This window comes from Filicampus tigris, chromosome 15 (assembly GCF_054856515.1).
Source record: "Filicampus tigris isolate MCC_2025a chromosome 15, RoL_Ftig_1.0, whole genome shotgun sequence".
NCBI classification, from domain to species: Eukaryota; Metazoa; Chordata; class Actinopteri; order Syngnathiformes; family Syngnathidae; genus Filicampus; species Filicampus tigris.
Genome location: NC_141231.1, coordinates 15,176,920 through 15,204,298, shown reverse-complemented (window position 1 = coordinate 15,204,298; position 27,379 = coordinate 15,176,920). Strand labels below are relative to the sequence as shown.

At 40.7% G+C, this 27,379-nt stretch overlaps 3 protein-coding genes and 1 long non-coding RNA gene across 6 annotated transcripts in view; 1 reads left to right on the top strand and 3 right to left on the bottom strand.

The window, feature by feature from the left end:
* Positions 1 to 14,972, bottom strand: part of rimbp2a (RIMS binding protein 2a) — a 55,349-nt gene extending 40,377 nt beyond the window's left edge. The window contains exons 1-5 of the mRNA XM_086052901.1: positions 14,589 to 14,972; positions 14,008 to 14,333; positions 12,854 to 13,015; positions 12,158 to 12,301; positions 8,932 to 9,069 (exon numbers count right to left, since the gene is read on the bottom strand). Of these exons, the coding sequence (XP_085909027.1) occupies positions 8,932 to 9,069; positions 12,158 to 12,301; positions 12,854 to 12,982 (411 nt within the window). The 5' untranslated portion in view covers positions 12,983 to 13,015; positions 14,008 to 14,333; positions 14,589 to 14,972. The remainder of the gene's footprint in view (positions 1 to 8,931; positions 9,070 to 12,157; positions 12,302 to 12,853; positions 13,016 to 14,007; positions 14,334 to 14,588) is intronic.
* A 150-nt stretch (positions 14,973 to 15,122) lies between these two features.
* On the bottom strand, positions 15,123 to 20,274 carry noc4l (nucleolar complex associated 4 homolog). 2 transcript variants are annotated; one of them, XM_086052902.1, is made up of 15 exons: positions 20,030 to 20,250; positions 19,838 to 19,958; positions 19,642 to 19,748; positions 19,459 to 19,566; positions 18,801 to 18,950; positions 18,589 to 18,691; positions 18,488 to 18,522; positions 18,354 to 18,404; positions 18,137 to 18,248; positions 17,605 to 17,665; positions 17,075 to 17,185; positions 16,822 to 16,985; positions 16,657 to 16,739; positions 15,954 to 16,067; positions 15,123 to 15,402 (listed from the first exon to the last, which is right to left on the bottom strand). In XM_086052902.1, exons 1-15 carry the CDS (start codon positions 20,180 to 20,182, stop codon positions 15,283 to 15,285), a joined length of 1,593 nt encoding a protein of 530 aa, XP_085909028.1. In that variant the 5' UTR covers positions 20,183 to 20,250; the 3' UTR covers positions 15,123 to 15,282. The 2 variants fall into 2 exon arrangements, 1 of the variants encoding a protein (XP_085909028.1); XR_015089760.1 differs by lacking the exon at positions 15,123 to 15,402 and having other exon boundaries at positions 16,002 to 16,067; positions 16,822 to 17,004; positions 20,030 to 20,274.
* A 695-nt stretch (positions 20,275 to 20,969) lies between these two features.
* pus1 (pseudouridine synthase 1) lies at positions 20,970 to 23,719 on the bottom strand. 2 transcript variants are annotated; one of them, XM_086052903.1, is made up of 6 exons: positions 23,381 to 23,719; positions 23,096 to 23,310; positions 22,882 to 23,019; positions 22,290 to 22,392; positions 21,262 to 21,962; positions 20,970 to 21,191 (listed from the first exon to the last, which is right to left on the bottom strand). In XM_086052903.1, the coding sequence occupies exons 1-6, from the start codon at positions 23,442 to 23,444 to the stop codon at positions 21,159 to 21,161; spliced, it is 1,254 nt and encodes a 417-aa protein (XP_085909029.1). In that variant the 5' UTR covers positions 23,445 to 23,719; the 3' UTR covers positions 20,970 to 21,158. The 2 variants fall into 2 exon arrangements, with proteins under 2 accessions (XP_085909029.1, XP_085909030.1); XM_086052904.1 differs by having other exon boundaries at positions 23,398 to 23,719.
* Positions 21,705 to 25,765, top strand: LOC147135717 (uncharacterized). The gene is made up of 3 exons (XR_015089761.1): positions 21,705 to 21,897; positions 22,747 to 23,031; positions 24,966 to 25,765. It is a non-coding gene; the product is annotated as an uncharacterized LOC147135717 (long non-coding RNA).
* Positions 25,766 to 27,379: the final 1,614 nt, after the last annotated feature.

Genomic DNA, 27,379 nt, shown 5'->3' with positions numbered 1-27,379 from the left:
AATATGTCCCCACTCCGGGGGCATGGATACATTATCCGTGTCAACAATTTGCAGCATCGCGCATGTGACAAACAAAAAAGACGACGCCATTAATGCTAGCCATGAGACTCTTTTTTTTAAATTGTTGTATTACAGTATAAGTAATTAAAGCTAAAGGAGCAGTGAACTGGCATTGCACCCCATTTTTAATGGCCAATGCTTGGAATGATCATTAACGCCATGCTTCACCCGCATTAGACACTGTAGGCAAAATAGATTTGCAATTTAGCGTCGCCCATATGTCAAGCATGCACACTTCGGATTGGGGCTCAAAATCTCCCTCCCAACTTTTATTTTTAGAGCACTTGAGAAACAACATCGCTTAAGCAATGTGCTGTCCGTAAATAAAAATGGAATGTAAAAGATAAGACGATTGAGCATAAGATTAGATGAAAACAAACGTGGCACTAAACTAAGGGCTCAAGTCTCATGCTGTATTGAACGCCAAGGAATAAAAATGGGTTTTAAAGCGCAAGTCAACCCAAACATATTTTTTTCAAGAATATGTTCTATGCAAGCCCACTAGTTGAAACAGGGCACTGTGATAAATATCGCGTTTGTGGAATAAGTGTTAATCCACTCGTTTTTAGCCATCACTGGGGGCGGCCATTTTGTCTTCTGCCAAAAAGTTGGGTCGCTCCCTTTTTGACCCACATTGAGTTATTTTGATCCAACTATTTCCATTCCTTAGGTCTCAGTCAGCAAAATGTGATAGTATAAGACACGGAATAATCTTGTAAAAACATCGACTATTGCAGAAAAGCCGTGAGCGGAGCCTTTGTGATTCTGTGACAAATGACATGAATGTGCAATGAGAGCATACAGTGTGCATGCGTGTAAATAATAGAGTGAAAACGTGTGGGTGTGTGTATGAAGAAAGCCGCGATGTGGAACGTGTGCAACTGTGTAGTGCTGCCGCAACCTGCGACTGGACCGCAGTTTGATAGTAACTGCTACAAGTTTTTAAATATCAATCATATTCTCTCCTTTTAGCCCTAAGGCCAACCACATTTAGATGACAAACCACAAGGCGGAAAAGAATGACGCAAGAGGAACCTTGGGGAGTTACAGCATAGAAAGAAATCGAATGGATAAAAGCAGAATGAGGTGCCATTACTCATGCAAAAATAAAAAAATTTCAGAAAATACCGCAATATGAGAAATCGGCAAAGCTGTCGGCACAAGCTTTCTTTCTCACTTCCCCGACGTACTTCTTGTTTGGCCTCTCAACCGCCCACGCAGCCATCAAGCATATGCACTGTGTAAGTGTTTAAACTCTATGTGTGCTTACCAAGCACTCATCAATAAGTCTTTTTTTTTTTTTTTTTTTTTTTTGCTGCTGCTGACATAATCCATCCATTTTCTGTATCTGTGTCTTCATTAGGGTTGGGATTGAGCTGGAGCCTATCCCAGCTGACTTTGGAAAGGGTCGCCAACCAATTAGGGCACATACGGTACGGATAGACAAGCATTCGCACGTAAGGACAATACAGAACCTCAGAACTGTGAGGCGGCCGTGCCATCCGCTACTCGATCACTCTGCTGGCAGCTTCCAAAATGACGCTGATGAATGAGGATGAAGCGGAATCAACAAAAGTTCCTTCCAAAATGTCTTCATGACAACCCTAAAAAGCTGCCGTGTCTAGCCGTTCCTAATAAAGTGAGAGTAGTGCGATTGTGGGAGTCATGAGTGGGAGAGACAAGGCTATTATGGTGAAATAACTGGAACTAAAATTGAAAAAATATTTTCATTGAGAAAATAAATTGAAAAACAATAGTGTTTTTCTTTTTTTGTTTTTTTTTTAAGATAACTGAAACAACAGCTTGGTTTTATAAAACTAAGTCAAACTAACTATAGTTACCCGGAAAAAAAAAATTGTCTTTCATACATGAGCTTTTGGGGTTTATTTTAAATGTATACATTTATTATTGCAGTCGTTTTGTAGTTTACTTTATTACATAATAATTAGGGACTCTTTTTTATCCTGCAATCCACAAAATACTTCATATATTAAAAAAACTCAACTTAATACAGAAACCAATAAAAATTCAACTAAAACAAAGCATTTTCAAAAAATAAAAACAAATAGACCTGCTCTAAAACCTATTAAAAGTGCCTGAATTTAAAAATAAAAAAAATTTAAAAAGGCAAAATTAACTATAACGAAAAATCCGAAGCCATCATAACCTTGGTGAGAGAGACATGACATTTGTGAGTTAAAACTCCCAACACCTGCCAACCTCGTAGCATGCGGGAACCAGGAAAAGCTCAGGTTACTAAAGACAGATCACGTCAACGCACACACACACACTACGCCCACTACTCACACACACACGCACGCACGCACACACACCCACACCCACACAAGATCAATTTGTTTGACAGAGCGGCCACGCATTTTCCCCTGCATGCTTGTGAACGGAACGTGTACGCATGTTTCCATACTGATAACGTCACTCCCTCTGCGTGCGCAAAAGAAAAAAATACCTAATATGATTACAGCTAAAGACAAACCCCACCCCCTCGCCTTAAACACACACTGCACACACCCACACATCTCCAAACAGGTGTCTCATCTTAAGTCAAGAAACACAGACGCTGGCTATCGCCCCCCCATACCCAAATGGCACAAATGCAGACTTCTTCCATCTGTCAACTGGACGTCCCTTCCTTCCTCCTGATCGCACATGCAGTCAGGTTGCTCCCGTGCAGCTGCCGGGCTATGCTAACCCTTCATCACTATAAATAGGAGGCAGCTAGATGAACCACTTGAGAACAATGATGCGGAGCAGCAGTGAAAAGACAAGCGGAGAGAGCTCGGTTGATATTTACCGCGCGAGGCTAACAGCGGCACATGTTGACAGAAGTGTCCTTTCCTTCCCCTTCCCTTTCCTCTCCTTTCCTTCTCTGGGTGGGGAGTCGTCACACGGCTGTAGCATCAGCAGCGGCATCAGTGCCAGCTCCAGGGCCTGCGTCTTTCTCCCTCCCTTCCTCTCTGTCTCTCTCACTCTCTCTGTCTCTCTCTTATCTCCGCCTCCTTCGCCCCCCCCCCCCCCCCCCCCCCCCTCCTAAACACCCTTCCTCCATCGGTTCTTCCCCTTCACTCTTCCTCTGTGCTCAATTTCCTCTCCTCGTGCTTTTGAATGATAATCAGCAAGCCCCACCGGTGGGCTTCTTCTTTGGATGTACCGGCAATATGCCGCAAATAAGGAGGACCCGACTCTCCCTACGCTCTCATTAGCGTCGAGCCTTTCGGCGTGACACTAACTGAGCATCATCTAGATTGATGCCGCATTCGCTTTATTACTTACACAAAAGGCGTCCTACACTGATGACTCTCTGTGGTATTATTAATAGAAAGAAGATCCAAGCCCATCTCCAGATTTTAGAGGAGGCAGATTTGGCAGATACACAGCCAGAGTGCTCTTAATTTACTCCGAAATGTGAACCCAGCTCTTCGCGATAATCGAATACAGACTTCAGTGTAAAACCCTTCAAAGAGATTCAATGAGACAAAAGATTATAACCCTGTAAATGCAGAATTATTGAGCAATAACAAGGCACCGAAATGAGGCATTACCGCAAAGGACATTTCGTCTACGTGGCATTTTTTTTCCCTAGCGAACAGAAACAGGTTTAACTATTGAACTTCTCTAACCCTGCATTCAGTTTGAATTCGGCACCATCGCGCACGGACATGTGCACTCTGGGCGGAATGCGTTCTCCCAAGTGCCCGCTTCACAGATTTGTGATCTCCCTAGTCAACTTTATATCATCCGCACGTCAAGGTCTGTTTGCAGTTCCTTATAAACATACTTTGCGCACCTTAACCAGCAACAGGATAAAAGCAAGTCATTTTTTTTCTGAATGAGAGGAGTCATTTGGGTAGGCGGCTGTGTTCATTCCCACAATGGCGCAAACCTCCTTTTTTTAATGTTCCACAATGTGCCTGCTTGCAGGGCTCTGCAAAAATACCTCAACTTAGTCTAACCCGCCCCTGCACACATTTAGACCACACCTCGCACCAGATTTGCACTGGGCACGAAAATAGGGCTCATAGCATTAAACATCTTTTCATCATTTTTGTGTGACTACATTTTGGTGGGCGTGGCTAAAACAGCACCCAGTCACACACTTGGGTCCGATATAGGTCGCCCCTCAAGCACAACCTCAAAAATACTTGGCTCTATAAGTGATATCATACCGCACTCAAATAGAGGAAAATAAATTCGTACTTAAGCAATTGCTTTGCACAAACAAAATTATTGAAAACAAACTGGATGCATATTCAATGTTGTAAATTGTAGTTGAGTAGAATATTCTAGATTAAGATGTGTTTCCTCAAGTGCTTTTTATGTTGACACTATGTCTGTTTTGTAACACAACAAAGCTCAAGCCTAAACTGCGGCTCAGCTGAAGCCCAGTGTGATGACTTTCTGTTTGTTCCAATTGTTAATCCTCACAGTTTAACAGTTTGTAGCCCTCAACGACAAAACAGAGCACACTTGCTATCACACTGCCTACGCCGCCTTGTTATAATGACTAATTACATCATATTGACATCAGTTTGTGTGTGTGTGGGGAGGAGGGGGGGGGCTCATAGATGTTTTTGGGACGTGTAGATCATGGTTGGTCCCTAAAATTATATAATCCAGTTAATAGGATTTCACATTAATCCAAGATGATTATTGTTGCCCTATTTAAATTACAATATGACAAATGTGGAAAAAAAAAAAGAGAGACCCAAATGCAGATTCACATGTTTTTTGAGAAATGGGAAGAAGACTACGAAGAAAAAGATGAAGAAGAAGACAAAGGGAATGGGCCACGGTTGGAGATCCTCAGCATAACGAGGAAACACAGGGGCAGGAAGGAAATCTTTTCAAACAAGAGGAAACGATCAGATCTAGCTCACCCGTGATGCTAACGAGGATAAGTGGGACAGAAAAGGGATGGACGGGCGGATGGACGGACGGTTGAATGGACAAGCGCATGGATGAGTGGATGGACGGACGGCAGGTTGGAAGAATGATTGGATGATGGCTGGATGGACAGATGGACGAGTGAACGATGTGTTGGTTGGATGTATTGTTGAGAGGATGGATGGATGGACGGACGGATTGATGATGGTTGGATGGAACGGGTGGATGAATGCACACAGGGAACACGTTACACACAGTATGCATTTTGACACTTCGTACTGTAAACAAAACAGCCTCGCCTTGCCTTGAAACTTGAAGCCAGATTCGTCAGGTCGGACTTAAAAGTCCGTTGAAAGTATCAAACAGAACATGTTGTCGCGGGTCAGGGAAAAATGTCCAATCACTAATACACTGTGTGTAGTAAGCAATAATATATAAGATAATGATCAAAGTGTGTACTTGTTACTGTGGTTCTGTGCTTGCGGCAGTGACAATCGAGTTCCATTCTATTGTATTCTAGTCCGCCTGCACTGGAGCCACAGTCGTGCTGCAACAGAAAAGTGCCCTCCTGATTCATTCATTCACCAAAGCGTGCCCATTTCGCACATTTCCCGAGTAATAAAAAAAAACAGCGCAAGCTGACATAATACTGACATTTAAAGAGGATCCTTTTACCCGGTCAGGATGAAAACATACTGTTGCCACACAACTGCAAAACCAATATCGAGATTAGGCGGCCAGAGGATACCCGGGCTTTAATTTCAGACTGGCAGGAATCACTCTGATTTACTTCGCATCAAGTTAGCTTCTATCAGGCACGAAGCTGCGCAGGCCTCACCGAGTGACCTCAGACCACCCCCCTCTGTCTGAATAGGAGCTACAGGAAGCAAGAGGAGGGAGGGTAGACCAAATAGGCATGAAAAGTGCTGTAAATACATGGGAGCGAGAAGAGGGTAGGAGCGGAAGAAGCAAAAAAGCTATATTTGTAAAGTAATTGGGTGTTCAAATCAAAACAGAGCCAGCACGCCTCACTGTGTGGCGCACATACAAACACGTGATTTCTCCCAGCCAATCGGTCAAGACAATTTAGGGCGCCTAATAGTGTCATGATAATGATATATCGTGAAATTGTAATGATAAAACAAAAGTCATGGAAGTGAATAGGTCATTTAAAAAATGTCATTTTTCTTTATTTGTAAATGCACGAGCTTGAATTGAATGTTTTGCAGCCGCACAGCATGACACATTTTGTTGGGTAGTTTTGCTCACAATCAATATCATATAGCACTGGTTCTCAAACTTTTTACACCAAGTACCTCTTGAAAACATAGTTTGCTCTCTAAAATATTACCTAAATTAATATTTGGAAACAAACAGTTTCAAAAAATTAAATGCAACTGTATTGTACTTGAAAGTTAAATACAATGGAACTGTACCTAACAAATACACTGTTCTGGATTGAAACAAAAAAAAACATGTTTCAGCCATTATAACATTATGCACGGTGTGGACATTTAATTCAGCGTGTTGTTATTTGTTTATTAACTTATTTTATGATGTGCAATATTTTACATCTGCAGAGTGTAAAGCTTCTTGGATAAATGTTCTTTTGTCTGGCTTTTTTTAATGTACTTACTTATTTCTACATTTTATATGTATTTGTTTATTCATGTTTAATATTGTGTGGTAAAATTGTTTCAGCATAGATTGATGTATTTTTCCCACACAGATTAGCTCAATTTTAGGTCGCAATTATTCAATACACTTTTTTTCCATCAAGTTTGTTACTCTTTTATGCATGTGTTTTTATTTGCTTATCATTGGTCATTTCCTTTATTTCGTTTGTTCTTACCATGTTACACTTGCATAGCATGACTCACTATTTATAACGTCGCTTTGCTTGCAATCTTAGCTAAAACCAATCCAATAGGTGCTTTTCAGTCAATTTTAGCCTTCGTGGAAGAACAGTGTGAAATGAATCCAATTAAGGAAAGAATAGTGTGATATCAGTATTGCCTCCAAACGCCGACTTTCCCAAATACACTGTGGGCGGTGACGATGTCAGCAGTGGCATTCATGTGATGTGTGCTGCAATTGGAAGCTAAGGACTATTATTAAACTCAATAATTGTGTGAAAATCTGTTATCAGAGGGAGTTGAAGCATATATTACTTGGTGCGCCAGGGTAAACAACACAGCTATCGAGGATTAAAGACTAGACTGTTATTCCGATTTAATGCAGAACAACCCATATGATCACCAGGTCTACTGTATACGATCGTTGCCATGGAAACATCATCCAGGGTGACAGCTGTGGCCTTTTAAGCAGCGGCCGCACAAAACACAGGTCACCTGATACAACCAGGGTACCTTTCTCTAACTGTCTATCACTGATTGTTTCCAGGCAACCGGTGCACAGATTCTGTTTTCTTTCCGGGAAACAGTCGCTTTTATATGGTTCTTTGACATTTACAACAAGACAGTACATTGGTTTGAACAAGCGCAGATACAAAAATCTAATTGCTGTGCCCAAACTGGCCTGCAAGCCATGTTCACTGGTGCATCTTTTCTCTGGAGAGTGTTCATTTGTTTGCCTGACCAGAGGCTAAAAAGCAGAATTCATTACATGTACATGTACTGTACATAAAAGGATCTCAAATTGTATTTTTTGTTAAACGGGAAGTCAACGCAAACATCTTTTTTTCAAGAATATGTTCTATGCAAGACCGCTAGTTGAAACAAGGCATTCTGATAAATATTGAGTTTGTGGAATAAGAGTTAATCCACTCGGTTTTAGACATCTCTGGGGGCGGCCATTTTGTCACTACTGTCGACTGAAAATGATATCACAACTACTCAGGGCTCAGGTAACGATCAATCAGGGCTGACCCGTTTTCTGAAGCTGAGCCGTGATTGGTTATCTGAGCCCTGGGCAACTGCGATGTCATTTTCAGTCGACAGAAATTACAAAATGGCCGCCCCGAGAGGGCTTAAAACGGGTGGATTTTGCTGCTTAACTCTTATTCCACAAACACAATATTAATCAGAATGCCGTGTTTCAAATAGTGGACCTGCTGGGAACGTACTCTTGAAAAATCTATGTTTGGGTTGATTTCCACTTTAAGTTTGAAGCTAAACATTCTTAACAGAAATTCACTTTATTCAACTAAATTTAGTGAAGTTAACTGCTCCCATAAACAGCATGGCCGCAAACAGAGAGGAGCTAGTATACAATGTGGCCTGTTGTGTACATTTAGACTTAAAGTCACCAAATATGGTTCCTTGCCGTAGAAAGGTTATTTAAAAGCTACAGTAATTACAATTCCACTGTGAGTAGTCACAACTACTGTAATGTGAGGGGATGTGAAAAGTTATTTGAGCACCATCCAGTGGCAATTAAAATTACAACATTAAAAGTCAATATTTACTTCCCATGCACAGTACATACCCGCCCACTCACAAAATGCATATTTTAAAATAACTCAAATGTCAACAAATATGAGTGATTGTGCAAAATGGTTCCAGGGGCACAGTCTGTGCCACACAGATATACACGTATGATTGATGTAGAAAACCGGATATTACTGGGTCAGCTTTTGCATCAGTGTCAGCCATCAAGCCGACTTCCCCTCCGCCATCCAGCGTGCGCTCGAATGGGCGTGTTGCCAGGGCGACCGTTCACACGCCTTGCCATCCGAGACCACCTGGGAGAGGCCTCTACATGCACCAATGCGCGCGTGAACGTACAGTACTAACAATGCCAACGCGCCCACACACAGCTGTGCACAATAGCCACTCCACCACATTTCCATCCACATCTATAAATAGGCACGCAGATCGCAAGCACAATGCAGTTGATTTGGTTCAACGTGCGAAAACAGAGATTTCAAAAAAGCTGCATACCAAAGTGAGTTGTCAACAAAAACTTAACATTGCATGGCAGACGTATTAACTGCGAACAGTACTTTACCAGTTGGCGGTACTGCAGCTTCTCTTGGCGGAGAGCAGCCACTTCTTGTCTCAAAACTCGATTTCTCTCTTCCAGGAGGCGAAAGCGACTCACATTTTGAATTGAATAGCCGAGCTGGGATGACACCTCTGACTTCGACTGGAAGAGAAGAAATAATATGAGGTAAAAGTAAACAAGGTCATAATGCAAATCATGTAGTATGAGAAATGCTGTCATTAATTGGAAAATAACAAAATATATTTCCAATTAATATGGCTGCAGAAAACAAACACTGTGACCAGTCCCAATTGTGTCATCCACATTGGAGACCTCATCCCTTATACCGAAGGAAACAAGCAAAGCTCTTCTGACAGGAGCTGCGTCAGAGTTGGGCAACAATGACGTGCTCATTCTCTTTGCGGTCATCACAAGTACTGACAAAGCTAAAAGCGAGAAGGGAGATTTAAAAACAGTCAAAAAATGTATACATTTGCGCATTGCGGGCCGATCAACTATATGAGCAATGGTTGTGAGGATCACATAAATAATAACAAATACTATTGGATTTACATACAGACAGGCTAAAATTCAGGTGATCAAAAGACATTATTGAAATTCTATTTAAGTCAGTTTAGTGTAACATTGTTAATCAATGTTTAAAAGTAAGTAAAACATAATAAAATTACATTTGCAAAAAGGTTACACCCATGGAAAATTAGATAATTCACACACCTGGAATTCTGAAAAGACGCCATTAGAGGAATGAAGTTATAATATAACGTGGGGGGAAAAAAGTATAGTATGGGAATTAAGTAATATAATGAGAAAAAAAAACATTTTTGGAAAAAAAATCTAATTTTACAAAAAATGAAGCTAATGAAGTGATGTCATCATTTGTGTAAAAAAAAAAGTCAATTCTACCAAAATAATTTTAAAAATTATTATTATTTTGCAAAGAAACCTAAACGCAAGGGTTCGAGAGCAGCAGCTCAATTTGCATAAATGATTTTTATAAAGACAATCCTGTTAATGATTAAGACAAACGTTAGATCCATCGGATTTATCCCCCGAGGTAATCTCAGTCTTGACTAGGAGTCATTGAAATAGATCATCATATCGCCATCTGGTGAGTGAGTGATACACTTACTTGCATCACTGCCGCACCGAGGCTGAGCACATTCAGGCAAAGGCGAGAGCATTCATTCAATCAAACCCATAAAGCCTTGACATTCTAAGAACATCCTCACTCTGAAATCCTTCCTCTTGCTGTTCACTCCCTCTCGTGGGTGCTGCTCCCCTTTTAGCCACAACGGCGCCCAGTGCATGAAGACAATCCACGGTGCATCCTGAATGAGGTAGTGCTGCATAATGTGATGCCTTTGCTGATGCAGTGCCTACCTTACAGGCCGCGGTGCCGCCCTCGACTCGGCTCCCTTTCCCGTCAAGTCAAAATCTGGCACATGATGGGGATCTGTGTGTGTGTGTGTGTGTTTGTGCGGTTACGAGACCTCTCTAATCTGCAGCTTTAATAGCGTGCCGAGTGTGTGCAAAGCTGTAGCTGGCTGCGAGTCAGTGTGAGCAAACACACTTGCAGTGGCTTCATGTCACTGTCGCTGTCACACACGCAGACATTCCCTCAGCCCCCCGTCCCTGCATGAGTAATTGGCTCAAACTCGCTTGCTCCTTTACCCAGTTTGGGCTTGAACGCCCACTCGCCCCTATCGCACGGCCCTGTTGAGCTCTTGCATGCATACAAGTGCATGCCATTCTCAACCGACCTGCACGTGGAATAAATAAATAAATAAATATTTATATATATATACACACACACACATACACATATATATACACACACACTGAGAGCATGAGTTGCTGTTGTGTCAGTAGTCCTTGATGGGACCTAGGAGAGGACAGAGGGAAGGAGACACTACAGTGTGCGTGAGTGAGAAGAGGAAGCAGGAACGCACGATATGTTCCACTCTGTTACCTAGCAACACTAGCCGGCCGCCTGTTCCCTTTCCTTGCTCCAGACGCATTATCTTCAGGCATGACACAGAGCCGTGAGAGTCGGGATTTAGGAGCAGATGGAGAGCCGGATTGGCGGGGAAATACGCCGTGAACCCCTCGAAGTCGGGAAAATGTCAAGGGCCAAGATTCATTTAACCAGGTCAGCCTGGTACATTAGCCTCAAGTGTTGACCTGCACCCTAGCTCAACTTTGATTGGAACACTTGGCAACTGAATTGTGCCCCTCTGAGTCATTCAACAGGAACACTAAAGCCTGCCTCTTGAAAACACTAAAATCAATAGACAGGATATTCTAACCCGCGTGAAAAGAGGACTTCCTAGGGGGGGGTTAGATTATATATATCCATTTTGTCTTAAGTAAGTTTGTTTAAGATAATCTATTTTAGCATGTGTTTTATTGCTATGACGAGAGTAACAAGCAATAACTTGCCCGTGATCCAGGGGCGCAGCCATGGGTGGGCCTGAGTGTGCACAGGCCCACCCAGATTGACAGACTGCCCACCCAGTGAGATTCATGAAAAGAATATACTTTCAATTTTTTGTAAATGACGTTATTTTAGAATTTGTGTTTTGTTGTGTTTTTTTTATTGTATTGAATATCTAAGAATGGCATAATTGTGGTTGTTTAAGGAAGAGCTGAACTTCATATTATTCACTTTGTCATTTTATTTGAATATACGATGTGGCAGGAAAAGAAGACTGTGCTCAGTGAGAGGAATATTCAGGCCCACCCAGATTTTTCCAGGCCCACCCACTAGCCACGTTTTGGCTCCGCCCCTGCCGTGACCTATTTATCTAATTAATAGAACTGTTATTTTACATATTAGCTATTTTGAGGCATTCAATGCAGGCCCACTAGTTGAAATAAGGCATTCTGATTAATGTTTCGTTTGTGGAATATAAGAAATCCACCCATTTTTAGCCATCTCAGGGGGAGGCCATTTTGTGATACAACTGTGATGTCATTTTCAGTCGACAGAAGTGACAAAATGGCCGCCTCCTGAGATGGCTAAAAGCGGGTGAATTTTGCTGCTTAACTCATATTCCACAAACACAATATTAGTCAGAATGCCTTGTTTCAACTAGTTGACCTGCATAGAACATATTGTGGGAAAAAATGTTTGGGTTGACTTTATCGTTAATGCAAAGGTGGCCCCCTCTAAATTATAGCTTAGTGGCGCTAAAATTGAACTTTGGCCTGCATTAATGCGGATCAGTACCTTTGCCTTGGGGTGCACGTGGTGATGGCGTGTTTTCCTGGCAGCGATCATGGTCAGCTGTCTCTGGATCCACTGTAACTCCATCTGAGAGTGCCTCAGCAGCTCTTCCACATTAACACCGGATGTGTGATCCCGCATTATCACCTGCACAACACACAACACCACCAAAAATATACACACGTGAGTCACCATGCAAAAGGTGTCATGACAGCAGCATACAAGCACATGGTTGTTGATTAAGCAAAGGATGCGTATGCATGTTTTGTTAACATCCAGGTTGTTTGTTTATATGTGCCCCACAATTGGCTGGCAATGAGGGCGTACCACACCTCTTGCCCAAAGTCAGGCTGCATCGGGTCACGCGTGAGCTGGCGCCTGATGAGTAAAAGCGCTGTTGAAAATGAAGTGCTGATTCATGAAAACAAAAAGTAAAATTACTTTTTTTTTTTTTAAAGTTATATAATGGGGGCAGGGGGCAGTTTCTAATAGAATGTGTACATGGTTTTGTTTTGATTTTTAAATAGTGCTGACATGGGGGAAAAAAAACTACTCAATGTAATTAGTAGTTTGTGTCAACTATAGGCATAAAATTAAAAAATTAAAAATTAAATTTCGGATTTAGTAAACATGCAGTGCCGGTAGCTCCTGTCACTTAACTCTAGAATTCCTGCACTTTCTTTCATTAAAAGCACATACCTTGCTCTCTTTCAGGCACATAACAAGCATCCGTGACAGGTTGTTCACTTCTCCGTTGAATGTCTGGGTCAGATCACAAGTGCGCATTTGAAGAAGCTGACTGAAGTGATTGATACGATGCACCAACATCCATGCATGTGTTGAGGGAGAGGCCGAGCTCCACTGCGGTTATATAAGAGAGGATTACAGTAACTCTCTCAACACAATTACAATAACATTTATCTGATGCTGCTAAATCCCAGTTTATGTCATCCTTCTTTTTACGTCTGCACGGACACTTACTTCAATTTAGGGACTCGCCGTCCCCAACAGTGTACTTATTTGTGATTCTTGTAAGTTTTCCATCCGTCCATTTTCTACAAGAGGGGGCCATGGTATACTAGTGATGCATCAGGGATGCAGCGGTAAATTATTCAATTTCACTTGTCTGAAAAGTATATGACAAATCTACATCTGTTCACCTAAGTATGGCGCCAGCATATTTTCAATAATGGCAACGGGTACAATAAACCTATGTCTCCACTTGTTGCCATTCATACAACATACAAGTGAGTCAATAGACAGTAGACAAGCAATATGATCCTAAGAAACAAGAGAATTCATATTAAATTTTGGTGTATCTGGATGGACATGGATGCAGATTTTTTTTTTTCTGATGATGCAGGAATCTTAACAGTTGCTGACATGCAAAATTAGGTTTGGCATAAAACCATAATCAGGGTATTAGTTATTTCTTTTTAACATTCCAAAAGTTAAATCTGTACATTCAGTAATCAAGGAAAAAACTCTTTTCAGCAGACCTATTCCTACTTAATTTCAATAATAAAAAGTTATTGCTTTTTTAATATTGTAATAGCTTGAGATTGAGAGAGTAAATTGTGTCATCAAAATACTTTTTTTTTTTTAAATCACTCTGTAGGATACATAATGAATCGGACAAATATGAGTTTCACTTGGATGAAACTACTGAAATTATTCAAGTATTCCAGTTTTCCACGATATTCAAAATTGATTTAAAGATGCTCCTGTAGTCATGGGAATTTTGCTTATATTTACACAGTGTGTGAATGACTTAAAGCTATTGTCACGAGGATGAGGTAAATAAAAGAGTAAGCTTGCAAACATGAAAATGTAACAAGATTTCAAACACTTACCTTTCAAAGGATCTTCTGTGGTTGCCTGCATCATGTTAAGCAACGCTGCATTCGTCTGGCACCTCACCCTCTTGATCTTGGCACTTGACCATCTTCTATTCCTCTTTATGCAAAACCAATATTAAAAAGCGATATAAACTCAACACACAACGATGCCTTGTGCTGCTGCTGCTGCTGACACAGCATGACTAGAAACGCATACATCCCGCGAGCAGTTTTTGGACGGCGTCTCCCCGACGACTTGCTCTTTTGAGACCCAAGTCCCAAATTGTTTCCCACAGTGTTCTTCGGCCCAAAGGTTGCCTGCTGCGTGGCCATATGGCACACTTAACAAGGAGAGGGATACAAGATGGGGAGAGGGGCATTTGAGGTTGAGCTCACATGTCAACAGAAAGTTAAGTTATGCTTGTTAAAATGACCGAAAGGCCTTTAAACAAATATGATATGCTTCATTACTTTTGTTTTATTTTGGGGCATGTTATCCCACTGTTGCTTGATGGTTGCTGTTTAAAGCGGCACTGGGCAAGAAATCGACCTTAATAACATTTTTTCACAACTCTTTTGATGAAACATTGACTTACAAGTACAGTAGTGAATGGGACTTCATGCCCTGAGGGGGTCTGTATCGTTTTTACTGGCACTAAGCAATTTTGAGGAGGGTAGGCTATAAACTGGCACACAAAAAAATACAAATGTCCTGAATTGCTTTACGGCATACTCACTTCCCCCTTTCGCTATAAGGACGGCTCAGGATTTCAGACACTACGCGCTGGCACGCATGGGAAATGTGGTTGATTTTTGTCAAAACACTACCGCTTTTGTCCACATGGCACCGCCATAATCAACAAAAACGGACATATGACCCAGTGTTGCTTTAAATGGTAAAACAACAAACATGTACTACAAATAGTAAGTAACAATATAATATGCTGATGTTTTGAAGTGGAGGGAACAATATGACATATCTTACAATATATGGCCAAAAGTATGGGTTCAAGACGAAGTGCATGCGTCCACCCATTCATTTGTGAAGTCATTTCATGGTGTTTCATGGAGTTAAGTTAGAGATCACGATAGAAAAATCTGGAGACTGTGATGAGTTGCGTAAAAAAAAAAAAAAAAAAAAAAAAAGAAGATTTTACTGATATGAGACACGTCAGCATGTCTTTGCATCATGCTGGTCTTTACACTTTTATCGAAGCAAAGGCATGTTCATGCTGGGTTGCAATGAACCTGTACATATTAAACGGTCGCCAGTATTGATCCAAAACTCTTTCACTCCAGACAGAAGTGCTGTCCCATCACATCTTTGCCAACGCTCAGCAGCTGCGTAGCAGTTTCAAACTCCAGTGGGATGCTCTTGGTCGATGTCTGCTTCAAGTCTCGCTCCATCAGCTGAGTGCACAGAGAACATTTATTGTGCTGCTCACATGGCAACGGGGATTAAAAACAAGATGTTAAGGTTAGCAGCAGACAACAAAAAGTGTGAGATATGGTTCCGCCTCCATCTGATACTTGAAACTTGACTTGAATCACTTGAAATTTACATGGAAATAGATCATGTATGGTGGTTGACGTCTTTACGAGCCACCATCTTTAAAGCCGAAGTTGGTAAAAATAAAAATGTTGCTAACCATAACCGTTGCTGACCATAGTTCACTTAATATAACGACCACCATGTGTGGTGGTAGATGTCATTACCACGGCACACACCGCCTACAAAACAGACATGCCATCTGTGAAGCTGAAGTTTCGTAAATGTTGTATTAAAAAAAAAAAAAAAAAAACTGTATTACATGTATTGTCAATTAAGAACAGCCACAAAAACCGACTTTGAAAGTAATTCATTCCTTACCACGTGATCATTTCCACGATATTAAAAAGTAGACGCAAATTATTTGTAATGGTTAACACAGACATAAAATGAATAAAAATAGCTACATCACCTCAAATGTTGTTATCTCAAGCAACTCACTAATGTCGTCCTCCTTTTGTGACAAGGGTGTGTTGATTAACATGGCAGTTTTGGCCACATCTGGATGGTAATGCCTCTGCAGTGCCTGCAGAAAAAAAAACAGAAGGAACATGACAGACACTTAGATTCAGCATTCAAAGTAGCTCGTCAACCCTCGCTATTCACAAGCGTACAGGGACAAAGCCCGTCTGCGAATAGCAAAAATCCACAAACGATTAAAAAGGAGTTTGTAATTGGGTATAGAAGTCAAAAGATTTCAGGAAATCACTTAAACCATCTGAGCATGAACACGATCATTCAACACTAACAAACCACCTTCGCAAACTGACCTGGCAGTATACAAGGGCACACAAATTTGTGCATAGCACTTTAATATTTAGTCATCAAACTCACCTTTTGGCATTTACAGAAAATAATAAATGCTAAGGCAAATTTTAACTGCAAAGTAGACTATAGAGGCTATTTGGAAGCTGCATCGAAAGAAAAGCAGAGACATACTTTCAGTACTTTCAGAGCATGAGATGCATTCAAGAGCCGCCAACAAAACATGAAATCTCATACCCAGGCGAAAAAACACTATCAATGTATTAAACCTAACGATAACAACAAGATTTCATTAGATGGCGCCATAGTAATACTTTGCAGTCAGTGTCAGGGAATGACAGCTTACACACCTTAATTTCCCACAGGCTACTCTCTACGGCATGGCACTGAGCGGGATCGTCCTCATCCATTAGATATGGGTCTTCCAAAGGCTCTGTCATTGTGAAACACATTTTACACACAGATAGGAGGCTGCTGCGGGCTTTTTCCTATGCCCTTCATATATAAGACCATACCATCTTCTGCGCTAGGCTTGTGAATGAGGACCCGACACGACGGGTGGCGGCGGATCAGGTTGTAGATCAAGGGCAGCACGATGAGGAGCGCGGTGGGCGGGGCTGTGAGGGCCAATCGGGCCAGGCGTTTGGCAAAAGCAGCCACGAGGTACACCGGCAGGTGGCTGGAGTCGAAATGTATCACTAAAGTTCACGTACGGTTTCATTTAATGAACTTTCATCACAGTCATTGGATGGTGTATGAAGACTTTACCTGGAACTAAGGAACAGGTTGGCCAAATGGAAAAAGCGGGCTCTGTACTTGACATGGAAAATGGAAGGTTCAAGGAGATTATATAATTTCTGGTAGAAATCAGGGTAATTTCTGAAACACATCAAACCCAGAAAATGTAAATATGGGATTCAACAAACTCATTTGGCACAAAACAATTCTGATTAATATTACGTCTGTGGAATATGAGTTGAGCAGTAAAATCCACCCGTTTTTGTCCATCTCAGGGGGCGGCCATTTTGTCACTTGAGCCGTGGCTGGTCGTTACCTGAGCAACTGTGATGTCATTTTCAGTCAACAGCATGTGACAAAACGGCCGCCTCCTGAGATGGCTAAAAACGGGTGGATTTTGCTGCTCAATTCATATACCACAAACACAATATTAATCAGAATGCTGTTTTTAGACTAGTGGAGGCGAATAGATAATATTATCAAGAAAACATTTGGGTTGACTTTCCATTTAAAACTTTCTGACTATTCAAAATTTTGATAATAATGCATATAATACTCACAGGTTATGCTCATGCATGAGGACAAAAAGTCCATTGAGCGCCAACAGGCTGATGGCTCCACCTATTCCAAAAAGACAAATAGTATGTTTTGCATCATGGTGACCTTACACATGCGAAAAACAATGTGAGGGTTTTTTCTGCGTATGGTTGGATTCATTAGCTCAACATTACAAGCCCTCTGTCACACCTGTTCTACGTGCAATTATGTGTGATGGAGGGTTGAAGTCGACCTGCAATTTTGCCGGCTTTCAAAATAGTACGAAAGTGTGCGTGTGTGAGGAGAGTGTGAAGTTTACCATCAAAGACCCACAGCCCATTATATCGAAAACAATTGACGTTGTCCGCGCTGACGTCATCAGGCTGCGAATTATCTGAATGTGTGACCCCGCAAAGGCAGCGCAAATGCACAAAGGATGCCGCACCGTGTTGCTAAAGCGAATTCCGTCTTCAAGCGACTGTCTACCATTACGCATATGATGCACCAATTTACTGGGGGGTCGTGTGAAAGCGAAAGAAAAAAACAACAACACACCAACATCATAGGCTGCAGTCAAGAAGTCAATCATCAACGTGGGTTTGCTCATGTGGGGCAAAATGGAGTCATGGAGGATCACCAAGACCTTTTTGTACATGTTACTTGGCAACTAAAATATCACAAGAAACAGATGTGACGGGTAGAAAAGTTGAGTCAGCGTCATAGACGTGTACGCACACAAGGCGAATTTGCTCAGTGCCACATTTCACGTTACCTTATACTTGAGGAAGCCGAGCCACATCCTCTCGAATGTCCGCATGTGTTCCTGCCATGAAAAAAGAACATGAAACTCTTTGAGACAATTACAACATGGGCAACAATGTTATACGTCAAGAAAAGCCTACGTACAATTAGTTTAGCAGCTTTCCAGTCCTCATGTTTAGCTGAAATGAGACACAAGACAATCAGTGTTTTTTGAATGAATAACAGAATGAGAAAGCCAGTCTCACCTTCCTGTTTGACCATGAAGTTGGAAAGCTCTGACTCCTCCCTTGGCATGCTGATGTTGGACATGAGAGTGAAAACGTTGTGTTGATATACAGACATCACTTCCTGGAGCGGGAAAAAAAAAAAAAAAAAAAAAAACACCAGACACATTACTTTATTGATACTCTCAGATTGACAATAAAAAGTACTGTAATACACCGCAAAGTTGTCTCACCCCTTTGCTTTTGTCCATGACTTTTCCCATGTTCTCACGGATGGAGCTCATGACGTAATAGCGTACATCATCTTTCTCCAGGAACTCATGGAATCGAGATATCAGCAGAGACGTGTCCATCGTTCGGGACAGCAGTCTGTCCACTATCGCCTACACAAGACATGCAGAAAATAGAGCTCCTTATAGAAGAAGTAAGATTTGAGATTATAAAGGGGCAAAATGGAGGACACATTAAAGTGGAAGACAACCCAAATATATATTTTTTTCAAGAATATGTTCTATGCAAGCCCATGTGTTTGTGGAATAAGAGTTAACCCAACCGTTTTAGCCATCTCCGGGGGCGGCCATTTTGTCACTTCTGTCAACTGAAACTGACATCATCGTGTCTCAGAGCTTAGGTAACGACCAATCACAGCTCACCTGTTTTCTGAAGCTGAGCCATGATTGATGTGTGATGTCATTTTCAGGCGACAGAAGTGACAAAATAGCCGCCTCGTGAGATGGTTAGCTGCTTAACTCATATTCCACAAACGCAATATTAATCAGAATGCCTTGTCTCAATTAGTGGGCCTGCACAGAACATATTCTGGAAAAAAATATGTTTGGGTTGACTTCCGCTTTAAGAACACATTACACAAAAAAACAAACAAAAAAATACCTGCATCAGTTCCCTAGGGAAACTGTAGTGTTCACTCCAGTCCAAGTCCTCAAGGGGATGTTGTCCTTCTCCTGCCGCAAACTTCATCAGGCAACACAAGGAAACTTCCTATGTTTGAAAAAGTATTTGTCAGAAATAGTCCAACGATTTGGTTCCTCAATCTTCCCTTTTGTGCCAACTCACCTGGACCGCATGAAGTTCATGACAAAGGTGTTCAAGCAGCATCTCCACGCAGTTATTGTAACGGTGTCTCATGAAGATGTGGTATTTGTCTTCAGCACTATAATCACCTAGTAATGAGAGGAATAGGAGTTTAAAATACAAAGTCATGACAATATGCAGTGGAAAATGTTGTAAGCCTACACACGCATAGACCCACCACTTAGCGCGTCGTCTTCTGCTGGCAGCTTGCCTTGAAAGAGCTCCTTTCTTTCCAACAATGTGCAAAATAAATTGCTGCACGCATCGACAGCCTTGACAACATCTTTCTCCTTTTCTGACTACGAGAAGACATTCATCAGATCATAGCTTGAAATAACAGCGTGTTTGCATAGCAGTGTGATACACATACCTGAAGAAACTCAAATACGTCGAAAACGTCATTGGCGTGTTTTTTACTCTCAAGTATTCTGTCGACTTTACTGTTTAAGTCAATTTTAGCAGTTTTAACACTTTGTTCTGCACCTTTCGCCAGCTTCACGTTGCGTTTCTGGGAGGGCGCCATGTTTGTGTAGGGAACGGGGCTGTCGTTCTTCTTCTACTCACTCTTCAGGATAGTACACTGCTGCTCCCCACAGGCCATTTGTAGAACGTTTTTGAGCAGCAGTTAGGAGTTAAACAAATGTATTTAATCATTTAAATGTAATGTAACGTTTCAGTAATTTAATAACTATGTACATTGATAATAATAATATATCAATAAACAAATGTTTCAGTAGTTTAATTCAAACATAAAACATCTTTATAATGAAAAAAATGTTTTATGTAATATTCTAACATCTTGAAATTGTGGTTTGGATTCTCGTTATGAACTATAATAATCAAAATCGTATTAAAAATCATTTTACTGCCTGTGTAGAAAACCTGAGTTTTGAAATTACGTTTCTACTTTACAGTACTGTACTCTAATTTGAGCGGCACCTGTATTTATGCAACAACCCTGCCTATAAATTGCATCCTTTAACCTTAATAATCCAGCCATCCATTTCCATACAATTTCTCCTCTGCAGGGCCACAAGTTGATTAAAAAATAAATAAAAAATTAAGGTGTTTATAAATCTAATACAATATGCAAAATAAGCTCCAGTGCCATGGAAACCGCCATCAGTATGTAGCACTCTTTTCTTCATCGTGTATTTAAACAGTATTATATTGAAGCATCCTGACACTAATCCATATACTGTCAGTCTCCCATTTTATGCATTTTATGTTGCTCCGCATTGGAAATTTTATCAATAATCAACATTTTTAGGAGGTTCATATTGGCATAAACTGTAATTAATTGGCCATGGTGGAGTAAAGAAAAGTGTTTTTATTTTTATTTTTTTTGTGTACAGTAATTATGTAATCTGTGTGATAGAAACCATAAACAACATCCCAATGAGGAAACCTAACTACTTAAAAAATATAATAAAACTGAAATACAAAGTTTGTAAGAGGATTTTTTTTTATGGGAAAAAAAAAAGTCTGTAGGTTTCTTCTTAATCAGAGTCATTTGCAATACCTGCATCTTCCTGGAAGAAAAGAAGCAATAATTAGAAACGATAAATGCACCCAAAAATATTCCTAAGTATTCCGTGATACCTCTTTCTGCTCTTTATTGCTCTGTGTTTCATTCGCTGTGCCTTGAAAGTCATGTATGGGCAGTGTGGCCATCCAGCTGCGCATGGAGCCCTCCTGACACTCCGTCTCCACAATGGTGGGATAAATATGAGCCTCCTTGAAGGCCTTGATGGCTTCCTCTTCACCGTCCCATTCGAGACGCTCGTGTAGACCGTCCCCTCCGAAGCGTTTGTTATACCTGTCGAAGTGGACTCTCTCCAGGACCAAGCCGAGTCCCGGAGCTTTGGGCACATCCACTTTGTCTTCTTCCCAACTCCGGTCCATGACGTTTTCTTCCGCGTATCCCTTAATGATGGCGATCACAAGGCCGATCATCTTCCGGATTTGGTGCATCATAAAGCTCTGGCCTCGCACCTTGATGACGGCAAATTCGTTATTACTGAGGATAAAAGGCTCTCCGCAGGACATCTCTGTGATGTAGCGACGGGCACTGGGGTCCTTTGGAGCCTTCTGGGAGGTGAAATTGTGGAAGTTGTGGGTTCCCTTGTATCGCGCAAACAGAAGGTTGACCCTCTGAAGCGTCTCCGGATCAAGGCGAAAGGATGCCGTGTCACTCGTGTCGTCGTCTTTATGAGAAAAGCCCACCGTTGGAAGCAGGTAAGAGTATGTGCGAGCGTCACAGTTGTTTTTGGAATTGAAGCCTTGGGTCACTCGTTTCAGACCTTCGATTGGAGGGCCAAACAAACATTGCTGTTAAGATACGGGTTTAATTCATTCTGCGGTCATTCATAACTGAAAACAACTAGACCAATTTCACAAAATCTGGCAACAATCTTTAATCCGCATTTTTGAAGAATTGTTCAATATCTGTGAATAGCCGCTTGTGAAGTGAGTTGAGTTCGCTACCACTATAAAGCGATCGGGAGGAGTCTCCAATTAAACACTCAATATGAATAAAACAATGACTTGACCTCCAACATGCCGGTGTGTGGCATCTCTAATTATTATAATATACTCTGTAGAGATAAATAAATGAAAACATTTCTCACCAAGGATTCGGATTTGAGGTGGCAGATGCTTGTTGATTTTTTCAACAATATCTTCAATCAACCACAGCTTCAGAGACACCACTTGGCCTGCCGCTGACACACCCTAAACAACATAAAATAGTAAGCAGGTCCTGACAAATTAGTAATCGATCTCATTTCAAATACAAGTGCTATAATGTGCAGCAGGGATGCAGAGAAATGTGTTAAATTTGTTAGGGAGTTTTATTAATAATATCAGTGTTAGAGGACAGTCATGCGAAGCAGGTCTGCCAAGTGGTTTGCCCGTCTGCTTTCCAATTTTGAGGCTCTTCGTTTGAATCTCAGCTGTGGCCTTCCTGTGTGGAGTTTAAATGTTCTACTCTTGGGTAATCCAGCTTCCTCACACATTCCAAAAACATGCATGTTATTTGTGAATGGAGGAATTTGTGTTAAAAGTGTGTTTGTGTCTATGTGGCAGATACAGTAGGTGGCAAGTAGTCCAGGATGTACAATGTCTACGGGCCAAAGTTAGCATGGATAGGGTCCAGCTCACCCGCGACCTGTATGAGGACAAGCACTGTCGAAAATGGATGGATGGAGATGACAGTCCTACCTTATCAGTCCTGGCACATCTTTGGAAAGACATCTTCTTCATTTCATCGCCATGGTTTTCAGGAATGCAGCCTGATTTGATAAGAGCTGCAACGAGATCATCTTCTATTGTCCTGAACTGAGTGTTCCCAGGATTTCGCTGAACAAAAATGTAAGGAATTAGGGCGGGCGGGGGCTAGAAGTGCTCATAGTTGGGAGTGTTGGGTTGTTTTTACCTGCATTCCATAGTACCCCTTGCCACAGTATGCCATAAGGAGGATGACTTTCTTTTTGGGGTATCGCCTTTCCTCTGCTGTGTTGTCTCCCTCAGGTTTGGCTCGTTTTGTGGTTTGAACAACCTCATTTTCTTCTTTGGATCGTTTCAAGAGATTGGCAGCCGGTGCGTTTTGTGACGCTTCACTCATTTTGGAAAGGAATTTAAAAAGCCCACCTGGAGGACGATGCATTCAAACCTTTACAGAGGTGTGTGAAAAGTGAAGTTACACTGTGGAAAAGCTTACCGTTTGTTGCTACTAACCGTCTATTGGCAACTAAGGCGCTCAGCGGCAGTATGGTTTTGAACATGTCCCCTAAACCATTTGCGGGAGACCACACAGCCAAAGCGATACGATGCAAGGTGAAGGGCTAACGCGGAATAGCACAAGACATCGTAATAAAACCAAATTAACTGAGAACGAAGGAAAAACTTTTCAACGTGCTACGCCGGAAAACGTTTTTTTTTCCCCACCACAATTCAACGTTTTTTCATGTTCAATAATTGAGGAATTCTATTATACATCTCCACCATCCAGGCACATGGAAAATATCAACTTTGACCCCGGATGTAAATATCGCGGGAATTGTTTTATCGCGCGACGTGACTTAAGCCTCTCTCGAACATAGCGTTTATTCTTGCAAAAAACAAGCTCTTACTTATTATTAATTACTAGTTTTTATCGTATTGTGCTTGATTTAAACGTATGATTCACTTAATACTTTTTTATCATAATACGTTTTATTATTTTAATATTAATGTCAACATTTGTATTAAAAAAAGTTATATTCTTTCGCCAAATCTACCTTGAACTGTATAGACTATACTATATTGTACATTTCATCCATTGTTTAATGAGGGTATAATCAAACATCCTTGCCTTGACAGTTGATTTAAAAAAAAGACAACTTAATTATTTAAGAGATGTTGTAATCTAAATTTATTTCAATCAATCATAAAAAAAAACCTTAACCAGAAAACAAAAATTAAAAATACAATGATTTGGCTAAGACTGTCACAACACAAATGTGGAACATTTACAAAGTCAAGGTCATTCCAGGACTAAGGGCCAAAGAAAAGTAGGCTTCTCTTACTGGCCTCACTTAACACGGACGACATTTTAAAACGCACCCTGGTGCCGTAGCTGAGATTAGTGATTGATTTGATGACGGTTGTACAGTGTGTATCATTGCCCAGTGCTCAGAGTTGGGAATAAACAATATATGCAAATGAAAGTTACAGTACAATGAAGAGAGAGACCGCACACTTGAATATACGAGTACGAGTACCGAAGTATGGAAATGACGAATGGGTGACCACATAATATAGAGAGTGTAAATGATTTTTTTTCTATCACTCAATGTGCAGCTGACTGAGCTAAAAGCGTTTGTGAATCTGTATGCAGTAAACATTTTATCCACTGGAGCGCAGCAAAAGCGTGTAACACTGCTTGAATCCGACTTGTTGCTCTACTCCAAAATGTTATTCGTATCATAGGGCTCCTGCATACTGAAATAAAATTAATTAATCATTAATAATAACCAAGAAGTTTTTACCAAGAAGTCCAGCACATTCCAAACAGAGAGGTGTCTATATTGATGTTATTGATGTTTTAACTAATTGTTTGCCAAGAGGCAGAATGTAAACCTGTTTCCAATTTTCTAGGGTTTACACTTTCAATATGTTACTACACTTACATGAGCCAATAAACACATGAGCCAATAAACTCAACAAAATCAAATGAATCTCCTACAATGAAGGTTTATAATAAATAGACGGGTTTTAGGAGGTCATTTAAGATTAATTTCCTTGTCTCTCCGTACTGCCTGAAGGTGTTCGCTGATCAGCTAGCTCCAGTTTCACTCAGATCTTCACTGTCCCATCCTACTTCAAACGCTCTGCCATCATCTTACTCATTAGGAAACCTGTAATTTCTGAACTAAATGGCTACAGGCCTGTCATCCTGACATCTGCATCCATCAAACATTTTTATAAATTGCTTTTTATTAAAATGGCAATGGCCCATCACAGCTTCCAGTGCAGAGGGCTCCCTCAGAAAAAAAGAATACTCAAAAACGTATAATAAATCAATGATAAATAAATATTAATAACTAAAAGCTTAATTTAAAAAAAAGTTTTGAGCTTCCTTCTCTGCGGAGGTGCTCTTGCAGACTGTCCCACTGACGGGACCGTAAAACTGATACGATGCTCGACGTGTCTTGACTTGAGGAATGATTAAAAGGCCAGAGCCAGATGACCTCGGGGTCTGCGTGGGGCCATATAGGCTAAAAGCAACTCTGAAAGATAAGAAGGCCCAAGACCATTAGGACACTTATAAACCACAAAAAGAACCTTAAAATTGATTCTGAAACACATGGGGAAGCAATGCAGTGATTTTATAATCTGTGTAAAGTGCTATCTCCGCCTGGACTGTCAGTCATGAAGAATTGAAAGTTAACATTGTTTAACGTTTGTTGAACATTTGTGTTCATGTCCTAAATGCATATTCTGTTATAGTGGCTTTTTGCTGTAATTCTCGAGCAGCTCCAACTACAGAGGATTTGACCTGTATCTTGTGTTTTAACATACTGGCCAATAAAGGTAATTCTGATTCAGGTTCATATGAATCTCACTGAATTAGTCTGAGTGTTTCCTTACAGGCCACATCGAATATAAACAAAAATGAGGATCAGCAAAGTGACAGCAGAGGAAGATTTTCCACATCCTCAAATCAGTAACCAAATTAGCAAGGGCAGAAGCTTTCTGCCTCTTCTGCCTCCTCAAATAACCGAGATAGCAGATAACAGCTGTTGCACCATGCAAACAGTTCTTCTTCAACTGAGCAACTCAAACTCATTAAGAACACAGGTAGGAAGCATGAAATGAGATAGGGAATTTAAGATTGCTACATTTTCAGACATAAAAAAATAATACATGTTGACGACATTTTTGTTCTTGAATTAAAATAAGTGATGTGACCAAATATACTCAAATGAATTCCTCAGAAATACAAGCCCAGTTAAATTAAGAACAAATTTGCATTGTCATCAAGAGTGAAGTGATATTTTTGGCTGCTACTGCAGTATGGTAGTGCTTGGAGGTATGGATGCTGTTTCGGGGCATTTGATGTGCCCCCTCTGTCATTACTTAGGATGAATATGAATTGGAAATACAGCTGGATAGAACAAGGTTCGAGAGGGGACAGACAGAAAAAGCAGACCAGAGCAAAAACATCAGAGAGCAACAACACCAAGTATACACAATAACATTGTAAAGGAGATTAATAGTGAGAGGACAGAGAAAAGAGAGAAACCAGACCACACGCACACACGCGCACACACAAAACAAACACTAACACTGTAACAACAGTGAGAGTACAGTTCGGGAAGACAGCATACCGTCATCATATGAGCTGTGTAAAGCAATCACAGTGGTCCCACACCAATCAACTAATTCTCACAGGCATTAGTCAAGGGAGACATAAATAGTGATATTCATTATGCTGTTTGCCACTAGATACAATCACTAAAATAACCCTTGGATTTTTGTTGTGATATGCACAGACTACAGTAAATGAGAATCACCCTTCCACATCAGGTCTTGTTGGTATAATGGATTTACTTTTTTTTTTTTTAATGTGGTTATTACTTTTTATTCCATGTATTTCAGGACCTTTTTACACTGCCTATCCCTGTCAGCAACCCACCACATGTCGCAAGTCGCTACATTACCCAGACTGGAGAAATCTGAAGATAATTTATCTTTTGGATAGGCATCAGACAATATAGGCAGCATAGGTATCTAATTTGCAGGTTTTTTTAACGATAGGTATATATGTTTTGAGAACGTCTTCTGAAATTAAAAAAGAACCTAACGTGTTACATTAATGTACATACTCTGGAATCATTTCAAATGCAACTTTTGAAACAGTACTGTACTGCATTTATGACACCCTGAAGAATATTCGAGGGCAAGTGATGCAAGTTATGCCATTGGCGCTACTTACAATTCCAGTACTAATTGAAACATTATTCTTTTTCATCTTTTTGAGGTTTTTTTTCTTAATGGAGAAAAATATGTTTAAACTCCCAATGGCATTTCACAATTAAATCATTTGGCCTACAGTATTATAAAGTAATTCAAGTATAGTTGATCTGTTGAGTGTTGTTGATTAAAGGGCTAGTGATATGAGCATAGACAACAACTGTGCTTAGTTGCTAACCTCCATATTTGTTTAACAGTAAAT